The 14,429-nt window shown below is 30.3% G+C and overlaps 1 protein-coding gene across 1 annotated transcript in view; it reads right to left on the reverse strand.

Annotated features, from left to right (window-relative positions):
• The window catches only part of LOC142332287 (periodic tryptophan protein 2 homolog), a 55,302-nt gene that overhangs the window by 39,821 nt on the left and 1,052 nt on the right, over nt 1–14,429 (reverse strand). Inside the window, exons 3-6 of the mRNA XM_075378628.1 lie at nt 13,141–13,235; nt 10,110–10,238; nt 8,357–8,474; nt 1,650–1,802 (exon numbers count right to left, since the gene is read on the reverse strand). Coding sequence (XP_075234743.1) covers nt 1,650–1,802; nt 8,357–8,474; nt 10,110–10,238; nt 13,141–13,235 — 495 coding nt within the window. The remainder of the gene's footprint in view (nt 1–1,649; nt 1,803–8,356; nt 8,475–10,109; nt 10,239–13,140; nt 13,236–14,429) is intronic.

A 14,429-nucleotide genomic window follows, 5' to 3' on the forward strand; every position in this document is an offset into this window, starting at 1 on the left:
CACTGACAATCATTAACACTTAAAATAGCTTTCTAATATTAGAGTTAAGTAATTTTTGTATTTTTATAAATGTTTTTTGAGCATTTATATTGTTTTTCAACTTATCTAAATTGTTATCAAACATATGGATTTTTTCTCAATTTTTAATAATGCAATGAATTCACTGAAGTGTGCATCAGAAAAAAACTTTTTTTCAAAAAAGCCCCTCCCATTTCCAACCCCCATGGTCCGATTTTGCTCATTAACGAACTTGACTGAGATTTTGGGTTGTTATATTTTATGTATAAACTTGAAAGTGATTGGCGCAAAATTATGGCAGTTATCGTGTCCACAAGAAAGTGAATATATATATATATATATAAACGTTTTAACTGATGGTGGTTTTGGGATCCAGGGGGATGTGAAATGCGAATATATGTCAAAATTTTCCAGAAATTAAATCATGGTACCCATTACAATAGATACCTTTCTTATGAAATTTACCTAAAAAATTGATCCCAATTCAAACAGTTATATTTCATAATAAAAATGTGTTAAAATTACAAGATAAATTATTAAATACTATTCAAAAATATTTAAAATTTCACTTCTCGAGTTATATAAATGGCCTTCATCTGCTGTATGGATAACATCAACCTGGTTGTCAGTGCATTCAAATTTTGGGCTTCTGTACACTATTATTCCAGTGTTAGACAATGTTTCATTTAGAAACCTACAAACTTGGTTGTGCCAATGTGAGAGAGGCCCATGAAGAATGAATTCTTCAGAATCTTCATTAGTTGTAGAAAAAGCAAGTCCTGGAGCATCTCAATATAAAAACACCCTGTGACTGTGTTTTCTTCAACAAAGAAAGGGCCATAAATTTTGATAAACAGAGGTGTACAAAAAAAAATTAACTTTTGGTGAATCTTGCAAGTGCTGTACAAGCTTGTGCAGATTTTCAAATCCCCACATGTAAAAATTATGTTGTGAAACTTCACCATTTAAATGAAATTTTGCTTCATCACTTACACAAACAGGTTATATCAGTTGTAATTGGTATGGCCTGAAATTAAGCATCATAACATGCAAGCAAATAACATGATGTCATATGAGAGATTGCAAATTCTTGGCTAGCGTGATGTGTGAACTTTTTTAGGCTTTGCTGAAAAGACTCTAGAATTCATTGTAAATTTTCCTCTAAAGTGCATGGTCACTCTTCCCCTTACACTCACATCCCAGTTCTTCAGATTTTTTACACCAGTGACAAATGTACTTAGCCAATGGTGGATCAATACTGAAACACTGTCACAAGACATCATGAAATGTTATTACGAGCTCTATCTTGTTAAATTGTAGAATATAAAACATTTCAGCACTAGTACTGCAGCCAATATTTGAAACTACAGAATGCATATAATCAAATAGTGCAAGTTTCAATCACTGACCATGCACAGGTATATGGTTTTGAAATTGTCATCCCTTTTGATACATGCTGTGCATTCATTTTGGGGAATAAAAAGGATTTTTGATGCTGTTAAAAACTTTTAATATCTCGCTAAGGATTACTAAATGACAGTAAAAGAGCTTTTTCAATTTGAGATAAAAGGTTGTCTCAACCTTTGAATAAATATGAATACTTTTACAACCTTTAAAATGTGAGAACTTACCTGCTAATAGTAGTGATATCAAGGGAATTTTTTTCAAAGAAAACAGCAACAACTGCATCTGAAACTGAAGACAATGTATGCTGGCGAAAATTAATAAGTTTCTGTAAAGAATAAACACGCGCAGAAGTATCTTTTGATCCAACAGCAATAATCCTGAAAAATTCAAAATAAAAAGTATGCTATTATTGTATTTTTATACTAATCACTCATTGTTTGTAAATTCAACACTTTTATTTTTTTTTAATAATATGATAAATTATTATTTAGTATTTCTTATAAATGAAGTATTCCGATCAAAATATAATTAAAAATTTTTTATAAATAGATAATTTTTTGTAACTTCTGTAATGTTTAATTACTTCTAGAAATAAAAATTTCACTTTTGAAGTCTCATTCAGATATATGAGGTCTGTAAATAAAGTAATGAAACTGGTTCAAAAAAATTTTTATTTACAACCCAATTATACATGCACTCTATCACCTTTGAAATAGTTCCCTTGGGAAGCCACGCAACGTTTCAAATGGTTTTCCCACTCTTCATAGCAGTGTTGGAACTCAGAAACCAGAATATCCTTCATATGCTCGGTTGCATTTTTTTAATGTTTTCTACTGTTCCAAAATGGTGTTCTTTGAGGTCTTTTTTTAAAGTCAGGAACAGGAAAAGTTGCAGGGACTCAAGTCAGGTGAACAACGTGGTTGAGGAACTACAAGAATGGTTTTCTTTGCCAAAAACTCATTAATTGAGAGTGCAGTTGACAAGGTGCATTGTCATGATGCAGCGTCCAGTTGTCTTTGATGGCTGGTCTCATGCGGGCAACTCTTTTCTGTAGTCTTCAAGAATTTCTCGGTAAATATACTGGTTTAGTCTGTCCTGTGGGCAAAAACTCCTTATGGACAATACCATTACTAACAAAGAAACAAATTAGCACGGTTTTGATAGTTGATTTGCTCATTTTTGCTTTTCTGGGACGTGGTGAGTTTGATGTGTGCCACTCCATGATCTGGCATTTTGTTTCTGGGTCGTACTCAAATATCCAAGATTCATCACCAGTAATAACATTTTTTTAGAAAATCAGGATCAGATTCAATTTACCCTACAAGATCGTGGCACACTTCCACCCTCTTGTTTTTCTATTCAACAGTGAGGTTTTTTGGGACCAATTTTTGGACAAACTTTTTTCATGTCCAATTTGTTTGTCAAAATTTGATGGACTGTGGTATGGTTCAAATTCTATTGTTCTGCAATCATTCTGACAGTTAATCACCGGTCGTACCGTATCAAGCCTCTGATTCGTTCAACATTGTCATCACTTTTTGATGTTAATGGTCTTCCAGAACACGCATGGATCGTCTGCAACTGATTCTTGGCCATCTGAAAATGCTTTAAACCACCTAAAAACTTGGGCTCATGACAGAGTGTCATTTCGTATCTAACAGAGTTTAACACAAAACTTGATTGCACAACGTTGCTCATAATTAGTATCACTCATTTTTGTAACTCACAACAAAAACTCGTTCCACGAAAAGTTTGTTTACGTCTCACATGGCAACATTAGACTAAAAAAATATTAATATCTAATATAAATCAGCTGTTCATATAACCATATGTTTACAAGTAACTTTATGGTGTTGCCACTTGGGCTCCCAAAAAACTTATCTCATTACTTTATTTACAGACCTTGTAGTTCCAGGTATTTAATACCAGCTATAGCAGTATATAAAATTATTCCTGTCAACATAAAAAAAGTAATATTAATAAAACATAGTGGCAATGTTGGTATTTAATTTTCTGAAATCCAGGAAAAAGTATGGATATTATTTTGAGATTAAAATTTAAAAAAATAAAAAGTTACATTATGGTAATTCATATAGCCTGACCTATATAGTATACTTCACGTGATGTCCACACGTGATGTCCACACGTCAATATGCACAAAAGCAGTGTTAACGATTCATCATATTCAAAAATAACTTTAAACACTGATGAATTTTAATGCAAAATTAAACATACTCCAAACTACATTAGGATTTCCGTTCTTTTTGTGTTTTACTCATTATTATTTAAGGTTTAAAGTGTTAAGCATGCAAGAAATACATTATTTTTCAGTTTAATATGACAATAACTTACAAGAAACTATGATAATTATATTTAAAATGCAATAACAAGGCAAAGAAGTAACAGAAAAAAACCAGTCAATTGTATTTTGGCAACATATAAATCCACATGTTGGCAATGTCAAACATGTCCTCTGTGCCAAACAATGTGGATCTGGATGATATTGCTTTTAGTTTAAAAGGTTAAGTATGTATAGAATGATTAAAAATGAAATAGGATATTTCTGATTATTAATAAAAAATTAACCTTTACTCATAAGAGATTATTAATCTATTAGTAACTTTGTTTTCCATTATGCTTCTACTTCCATCATTTGATCTTCATGCTTTGTATATAAATTAGAGACTTAGATTTAAAACATATCTTTTAAAATATTAAAAATTTATTTAAAAATAAAATGCTAGCATTTTTAAGTATTACAAAAAATACATAAAGGATCCAAGAAATTACATTAAAAAATTTAGGTGAAAAAATCAAGATAATTTATGGGCAGGAAACAGTCCATAAATTATCTAAAAAAATGATCTTTTTTAAGATAAAAAAAAACCAAAAGAAAAATTAAATTATCTTTTTTAAGTATGAACCGATTGGTAACAAAATGAGAACAGTTTAAAAAATTAAAAATTTATTAATGGTTTCAAAATTTACATTTTATTTTGTCTTCAGTTATTTGACTGGTTTGATGCGTCTCTCCAGGATTTCCTATCTAGTGCCAGTCGTTTCATTTCGGGTTACCCCCCCACATCCTACATCACTAAAAATTTGTTTTACATATTCCAAATATTGCCTGCCAGCACAATTTTTCCCATCTACACATTCTCTAATATTAAAGCAACTATTCCAGGATGCTTTAATATGTGGTAATAAGTCTGTTTCTTCTTTTAACTATATTTTTCCAAATGCTTCTTTCTTCATCAATTTGCCGCAACACCTCTTTATTTGTCACTTTATCCACCCACCTGATTTTTAACATTCTCCTACATCACTGCATTTCAAAAGGTTCTATCTTTTTTTCTCAGGTATTCTGATCATCCAAGTTTCACTTCCATATAAAGCTCCAAACATACACTTTCAAAAATGTTTTCCTGATGTTTAAATTAATTTTTGATGTAAGGCAATTATATTTCTGATTGAAAGCTCGTTTTTCCTGTGCTATTTAGCATTTTATATCCCTTCTGTTTCATCCATCTTTAATAAATTCTACTTCCCAAATAACAAAATTTTTCTATCTCCATAATCTTTTCCCTTCCTATTCTTATATTCAGTGATCCATCTACATTATTTCTAATACACTTCATCACTTTCATTTTGTTCTTGTTTATTTTCATGCGGTAGTTCTTGCATAGGACTATCTATGCCATTCATTGTTTCTTCTAAATCCTTTTTACTCCCGGCTAGAATTACTATATCATTAACAAATCGTAGATTCTTTACCTTTCCCCTAGCACTCTTACTCCGGATCTAAATTGTTCTTTAACATCATTAACTGCTAGTTCTATGTAAAGATTAAAAGCAACAGGGATAGTGAACATTTTTGTCAGACTCCCTTTTTTATTATAGCTTCTTTCTTATGTTCTTCGATTATTACTGTTGCAGTTTGGTTCCTGTAAATGTTAGCAATTGTTCTTCTATCTCTATACTTGAACCCTAAATTTAAAAAAATGCTGAACATTTTATTCCAGTTTATGTTATCAAATGCCTTTTCTAAATCTATAAATGCCAAGTATTGGTTTGTTTTTCTTTAAAATTTCTTCTACTATTAATCTGAGCACTAAAATTGCTTCCCTTGTTCCCTATACTTTTCCTGAAACCAAATTGTTCTTCTCCTAACACTTCTTCCACTCTCCTCTCAATTCTTCTGTACAGAATTCTAGTTAAAAAATGTTTAATGTATGAGTAGTTAAGCTAATTATTCTATATTCTTTACATGTATCTGTTCCTTCTTTATTTGGTATCATGACAATAACACTCTGTTTGAAGTTCTTTTAATACTCTCTTAAATTCAGATCTCAGTATTGTACCTCCCTTTTCATCCTCTTGTTCTCTATAACACCAATTTTTAATTAATTTCCTTTGTATAACTCTTCATTATATTCCAATCACCTATTGACCTTTTCTTTCATATTATAAATCAGTGTACCATCTTTGTTTAACACATTATTAGATTTTAATTTATTTTCCACAAAATTTTCTTTAACTTTCCTGTATACTCAGTTTATTTACCAATGATCATTTCTCTTTCAACTTCTGAACACTTTTCTTAATCCACTCTTATTTTCCTAATTTGCACTTCCTGTTAATAGTATTTCTTAATTAACAATAGTTTCTTTTACCTTCATCATCACTAGCATTCTTATACTTTCTATGTTCATCCGCTGCAATATATCTTTGATATCCAAGGTTTTCTACTAGTTCTCTTATTTCACCTAAGTTCACTTCTGCTAATTCAAGAATTTCCTTTGTAACATCCTCCCATTCTTTTTCTATATTTTCTACCTTACCTTTTTTACTAAGACTTCTTGTGATAACCTCCTCAAGTTTCTCTAAATTCCACAGATTCTTCAAACACCTTTTCTTCAGTTTTTTAAACTCCAATCTACATTTCATTATCACTAAATTATGGTTGCTATCAATGTCTGCTCCGGGATAAGCTTTGCAGTCCAGGAGTTCATTTCTAAATCTTTGTTTAACCATGATATAATCTATCTGATACCTAGCAATATCACCTGGCTTTTTCCATGTGTATATTCTTCTATTATGGTTTTTAAACTGGGTATTGCAATTTCTAAATTATATTTCAGGCAAAACTCAATAAGTCGGTCCCCTCTTTCATTCCTTTTGCCTAGCTCTTATTCACCCACAATATTCCTTTCCTTGCCTTTTCTGATGCTTGCATTCCAATCTCCAACTATTATTAAATTTTCATCTCCTTTTATGTGTTTATTGCTTCATCAATTTGTTCGTATACACACTCTACCTCATCATCATCATCATGGGCGCTTATAGGCATATAGACGTTAACAATCGTTGTCAGTTTAGGTTTTGATTTTATCCTTATTACAATGATTCTATCACTATGCATTTTGAAATACTCTACTCTCTTCCCTATCTTCTTGTTCATTACGAAACCTGCTCCCGCTTGCTGTTTATTTGAAGCTGAATTAATTATTCTAAAATCACCTAACCAAAAGTTGTTTTCCTCTTCCCGCTGAACCTTGCTAATTTTTACTACATCTACATTTAACCTATCCATTTCCCTCTTTAAATTTTTTTAACCTACCAACCTTTTTTAGACTTCTAACATTCCACGCTCTGACTCATAGAATGTTATTTTTTAATTTTCTGGTGATCCCTTCCTTAGTAGTCCCACCTACAGATCCAAATGAGGGACTAGTTTACCTCTGGAATATTTTACCAAGGAAAGCGTCTCCATCTTTGTTACAAGAAAATGCAGAGAGCTACATTTTCTTGGAAAAAACAAACAGCTGTAGTTTTCTATTGCTTTCAGCTGCGCAGTACTCAGAAGATTAAGTCCTTCTGACGCTTAAAAATTACTGTAAGAGCTGCTGTCCTCTTTCAGGAATCATTCCTTAGTCTGGCTCTCAACAGATACCTATCCTATATGGTTGCACCTTCAGTCCAGCTACTCTGTATCACTGAGCACAAGTCCCCTCACCATCAGCAAGGTCTCATGACACACAGGAAGAAAACTAATATATTTACTTTACTTTTTAACACACATAATCACCAATTCATTCCGAACACTTTTGATATTGTAAACAAGCTTCTTCAAACCAACTGCATAAAATTTCACCACCTAGAATAGTAGACACTTTTGTACAGAGATTTTTAACTCTTAAATTTCCTCGAATCGTTCAGATGCAAGCCAGTGTAGAAAGAAAAGGTAGTCGCTGGGGGCGAAATCAGAACTGTGAGGCGGATGAACAAAAATCTCCCATCTGAATTTTTGAATTGTTTCCGTTATGCACGCAGCCGAGTTTGGATGTGCATTATCATGAAGAATAACAATTCCTGATCTCAGCATTCCCCATGGTCAGTTTTGAATCGCACAACACAGTTTAGAAAGTGTTAATAGACTTATGTGATGGCTGTTACAGGTTTCATGAAATCAATCAAAGCAATACCCTTTTGGTCCCAGAATACAGTTGCCAAGATTTTCCTTCAAGACTGGGTTGATTAGAATTTTTTGGTTTAGGTGAACCAATAAGTGTTACCAATTACTACTTATAATTCATCAGGTCTTACTTTTGAACTGAATTGTATAATAGTTTTGGGCAGTATGATTAATCTAACAGATCAATGATTTGATATTAACTGTATTTTTTTAATGTTTTCTTATTACTTACATACTGTAATTTCAAACCACTTACTTATAAACAATATTAATTTCATCATAATATACTGACACAGGGATGAGATACAGCTATTTTTCTATACTGCTCTAGATCAGCTACAATTAATAAACACAGAATTATAAATCTGGCACAAATTATAATTTTATGAGAGCTGAAAAACTACTAAATAAAATCAGATATGTTTAATTACACATGGTTGGCAATTTAAGACTTACCTTGAATCTGATGACCAATCCAAGCATATTGTTTCATCAAAAGATCCATGAATGACTTTCTCCATTTCAAAAGGATTAAACTGGCCACCAAAATGTTCAGGAGACTTGAATATAAATACTAATAAATAATAATTAAACATAAAAAAGTAAATGAATAATAATTAAAAAAATAAAACACTTAAATGATAATTATAAAACTAGTAATGCATAATATAAAAATCTAGTCGTGTCTGTAAATCTACTTCAAGCAAAAACTACTCAACTGATTACGCAAAATTTAGCATGAACAAAGTTTTTATACCTACATAGAACACAGGACTATTGCCATTATATGTTTCACCATTTAAATGGCTTGCAGCAACAACTGGATTATGTTCCTAGCCGATATTCAACTTTACTATGACCAAACCAATGGTCAAATCGAATTCAGAGACCACTTTTGTATTTGAAATTAATTATCTACAAAAAAGGTCTCTGTCTTTTTCAATATCCTTTTGGTTGTTGAAAAAAGTAGTTTTAAATGTACAATGGTGTATGGCAGGGCAGCTCAACCAACACAGGCACTGGCCACTGTTTCATAGTGTGCAATTCAAAGTGACTGGCTGTATCTGCCTCTGGTTACTTGACTAAAAAACATAAAATGAATAACAAAATACAGTTTCCTCCTTGTGGTGTTTGTCAGGTAACGCTGAGAATGTTGTAGAATACTTTTTACTCATACAGACAATGGGTAACCAGTTACAACTACTACTTTTTAAGATCGGGGCTGATAATTCTGAAATCCACATACTTCACATCACTTACAAGTTTTGAGTCTGTGCTGACCAAACTATTGCTCTACAAAAATTACAATACACTGAAGTTTTTATAAACTGAACAAATTTTAATTGTTACTTATCAGTATTATTCTTACAAGCAGGAGGATTATGAATAGTGGGGGTCCAGGGGGGTGGAGCTTCCCTAGCTAGATGAGAAATATTTAACAGTCTTTAACAATGGGATTTATTTAAATTTATTTTTCTACTTACTATTTTATTTTTTCCTTATTCTTTTGCCAAGATGTCTGATTTACCAGAATAATTTTGTGAATATTAATAGCAACATAGTCCAAAAAAAAAAAAATGAGAAGTATGTTTACCGTCTCAGTCACCAATATAAATTAAATTACTCTGCTACTGTTAAAATATGTTGATAGGTAATGAAACTATTGTGTTTTAATCTATAATTTAAATGGATTTAAAAATTTATTATTTTCCTAATCCAGTCATGTTGAAAATTTACCTACTAACTTAACTACACTTTAATTGTTGTTTTTTATTATTTGTAATTTCTCAAGAATATGAGATTTAAATTTGTTTTTACTTCTAATATTTGCACGTCTTCTGAACTTGAAACTGCATGTTTATTAATCCCTATTGTGATCAACTTAATTTCTGCTTATTTCATTTAAGTTTTTGCTTCAACTCTCCTGAAAGTATTTTTTTAAATTTCTGTTTATTATTTCTACAGATTTTTTTACAATCTGACCCTCCACATTCTATTTTATAACATCTTTCTTTGTTTTAAATATAATTTTAGGGAAATACATTTTTTCTTTTATATAATAAAATTTATTTTATTTATATTCAAATTGTAAGTTATTTTAAAAATAATGAAAACTTAAGTAAAAAATAATCAGATGAACATTTGAGTAATTAATGCATATTATATAAATTATAAAAAGTTTAAGTTTTACAAATGATATAAAATTTACCATTGTTTTGTTTACAAGCAGCAAAATATTTTCCATCAGGGCTAAATTTTACACAACATACAGGCCTTTTGAATTCATACTTATGTATGACTCTTCTGCTAATCATGCTGATAATTGATGCAGATCCAACTACAAGAGAAATTAAAAAAAAGGAAACATATTTTTTAAAAAGTCACAAAATTAAATTGTATGCAATTAAATACCATTTAAAAGTAAACAATTTAAACAATTCTGAACCAATGCAATTACAAATACACACGTAGTCATTTGTTTCAATATTACTTTACTTATACTGTTTGTAAAGCATATTAGAAAAAAATTTATAATGTATATTTTTACTTATTAATGTCTGTTTTTTTATACAACTTCTTGGAGATCTGTTTTAGCTCTTATATTTTATGTACCGTTAGAATGAAAAAAAGGTAAAAATAAAACATTCAAGTAATAAAACAAATTACAGATAAATAAATACATCAGATTTAAAAATTAAAACAGTAAGTTAAAAAGAAATCTACTTTCCAAAAGTCAGCATTACATTACCAACATCTTATAAACCCTTAATTTGATACCATACTTAAAAAATCAAATTTTTTTCTTGATGAATTAATTCATCACAGAAGTTTAGAAACTTGTACATGGGAATATGGAAGTGGAATTTTGTACAATATGAAAACTACCATGCCTGAATAAGATTTGAACTTGGGATTCCCAAATGACAGGTAGAGGCACTATCAGTCTACCACGGAGTGATAAATAAATTCACTAAGTAGAGATTAATCTTTCTATCTTTTTGTGTCATGTGTTAGAATGCATTTTCTTTTTTTTACTTTTGAAGTTTGTTTCTATTAAACTGATATCGTACTATTTTTTAAAGTTAATTTTATTTGATATTCCTTAATCTTATTTAAAATATAGATAGCTCTATAAAAAATCATGTGGTCAGTAAGAAAATGAGTCATTTATGAGAAATATAAAGATGAAAAATCTGTATCTTGATAAAAAGGAAAGCAGAAGCTATATTAGCTATATATTAGTGATTGCTAAGCTATAGGATTAAAAATGCATTACTTAAATACACATTATGCCTATTCAGTTTTCCCATTATTTTTCTGGTACATTATAACACTACAACAATCCAAAATTAAGGAAAGATGATGACAAAAAATCTTTAAATCATTTAAGTTGGCAAAATACTTTTTGCTTAAAATATTATCAAATTTAAGTTACATCGAAAAACATTTAAACTAGAGGAACAAAAGTTCCTCTGGTAATATCTTTTGTAATAAACTAAATAAAGAACAAATCACTGCAATTAGTGAATTTGGTGGACTAAGTCTTGGATATATTAAAAAAAATATATTGTACAACAGAAAGGTGTAATTAATCTGTGGCTTTGCACTATCTGTTCCATTCTTTCTTAGTGCTGTGATGCATATGTAAAGTACTTGAAGTACTGCTGCTTCTTCTGACTGTATCAATGTCAGGAGTGATTTGTGAATCATGTCAGGTCTCCCACAATCAGTATATTTATAGCACTTAACAATCATACGAGGTTTGATAAAAAAAATTTTCAGAATTTTAGTTTTTCTCAAAAAATCTTTATTTACTCATCAATATTGGTTTTGTTTCCTTCGAAGTACTCCCCATCAGATATAATACATTTGTTCCAGCGCTTTTTACAATCTTCAAAGCAGCTCTGGAACGCTATTTCAGCAAGGTGTTTAGCTCCTTGTTCACCTGTTCTTTTCACCTTGGAAGAAGTCTCAGGGAGCCACGTCCAGTGAATACAGAGGCTGAGGGATTATAACAATATTGCTTTTGGCCAAAATTTCATGAACAAGCAATGAATTGTGAGCAGATGTATTATTGTGTGCAATTTCCATGAATTGTTTCACTACATATCCAGGTGTTTTCTTTGGATTGTTTCAGACAAAGGGCATTGAACTTCCAGGTAGTACTCCTTATTGATAATATGACCTGATGGCAAGAATTCATGATACACTAAGCCGCTGAAATCGACAAATACAGTGATCAGAACCTTCACATTTGATTGAACTTGACAAGCTTTTTTCGGTCTTGCTTTTCAGAAAGTTTTGGCCTAATTGTTCTTTGCAACGATTGGGCCTTTTGTTTTGATGTTATATCCATTTTTCATCACCAGTTATAGCTCGTTTGAGCACTTCTGGATCATCATCGTTCACTTCATTCAGCAACTCCTGAGCAATGTTCTTTCGGCACTGCTTTTGGTCGAATTCAACAATTTTGGAACAAATTTTGCTGCCACATATTTCATAACCAAAACATCAGAAAAAATTGTTTGCCATGGGTCAAATGGTATGAAAACATCATCTTCTCTGATATTGATTTGGCAACTGTCCGTAATCACTTTCTTCACTTTTTCAACGTCATCAGTTATTGATGTGCTGCAAAGTCCAGAACACACGTCATCTTCAACGTCTTCATGGTCCTCTTGGAAACGTTTGTGTCACATGTAAATGCTTATTTTATTCATAAAAGAATCGCCAAAACAACATTAGACATTTCCAATACAGTGCTGCACTTTATTCCATTTTTAAAGCAAAGTTTACTGCAAATTCTTTCTTCCATTTTTCTACAAGTTAAAAATTGCTAACTATATAAAACCACGTGTAAACTTTTCAACAACCAACAATAAACTAGGCATCTAATATGGCTACCAATGTAAATATACATTATAAGTGTATCACCACAATAAAAAAAACTGTGACAACTGGACTTATACAACCCAAGAAATTAAAAAATTCCATGTATTTTTTTATCAAACCTCGAATAATTAATAATATCAATCTTGTGTAATGAGATCAAATAAACGATTACAACAAAACATCAGAGATGATCTCATTAAATATATTCTTGTTCTTTTTAAATAAATTTCAGACTTATTAGCTAAGCACCTCCTGTATTTTTTTGAAAAAACAAGACATTTAAAAAAGTAATCAATCTGATAATAAATATAGATTAAGTTTTAATAAAATGTTGGTATAGATGTTACCTTCATTAACAGCGATCAAGGTGGAACCATTTGGCGATAAAGCAATTGTATCAAAGTTGTATCTACTTTCAACTGGAAGTGTAGACGATTTGTTGCTGAAAAGAAAAAAAAACAATAATAATTTGAAAAGTGAAATTTTTTTAAATTAAAATATTGACCTTAACTTTTTTTTTATGTGAATGTTTTCAGAAATTATTTTCCTATCACTGAAAAAGATGCCCAACCAAATTTGAGAAAAAAAAGAGTAACCTAAAAATCTTCAGTTCTGATGTTAGTCCAAGAGGTATTAAAAAATTGTCTAACTTGGTTATTAAAAACTAACAGTATGTGTATTTCAACTACAACAGAAAGAATAAGATTATTCTGCTTGCTAGTTTAAATTTGTATTGTGGTGCTAAATAAGCTCATCTCAAAATATAATCAAATAAATACTCATCATCAATTTTAACATTTACTAATCAAGAAATTTACTATGAAATTCTATAAAAATGAGAACATTTTCAATCAATCACATTTTTATAATTGTACTTTCAATAGAAAAATCATTTTAAAAACAGGATTTCATGGAGCTGAAGTAATCATAAAAACAACAATTATGTGGTGGTGAATTTGAGGACATTGTAGCATCACAAGATAATATAAGAAATTCATATAGGCATGATTGAATTTCTGAAATGACAACTTCATTATGTTGCCTAATTTACAATATGATTTCCACAGTAATATGGCATCTTCATAGCTAAGCTTTACATCACCCATCAATGATGTATGGTAACAAATGGTAAAACATTTCTCCAAACAATTGTCAACTGAAAGCTTTTGTGACAACTATATCAACTCTTCATTGCCATTGGAAAGATCAGTACCAGTTACCATCTAAAACAGAAATAATTTCATACATTTTTTACTATTCGACTATTTGAATAAGATCCTTTTTCCTTAGGAAAAAAAAGTATGTGTTACTAATTTACTCAATAGGAAAAGAATTATTTTTATTAATTCATTACAACTTTAGGCATTTTCTTAAATATACTGTAATGATAAAAGAAATTATAATCAGCCAATTATGTGAATTTGAATTCAAGATAATTTATATGTTTAATCCATAAGCAATGTGAAACAGTAACTAGCCATCAAATAACTCTAATCAAAAATATTGAAAAAATAGATAATATTTAAATTACAATATGTAAATATGAAATACATAAATATACAATAAATTAGGTGCAAAATTAAAGAAAATTCGAATAAAAAAATATTGATTGAAAATTCATATGAACAAGAATTGA

Source organism: Lycorma delicatula, chromosome 11 (assembly GCF_047948215.1).
Source record: "Lycorma delicatula isolate Av1 chromosome 11, ASM4794821v1, whole genome shotgun sequence".
In the NCBI taxonomy this organism is placed as follows: domain Eukaryota; kingdom Metazoa; phylum Arthropoda; class Insecta; order Hemiptera; family Fulgoridae; genus Lycorma; species Lycorma delicatula.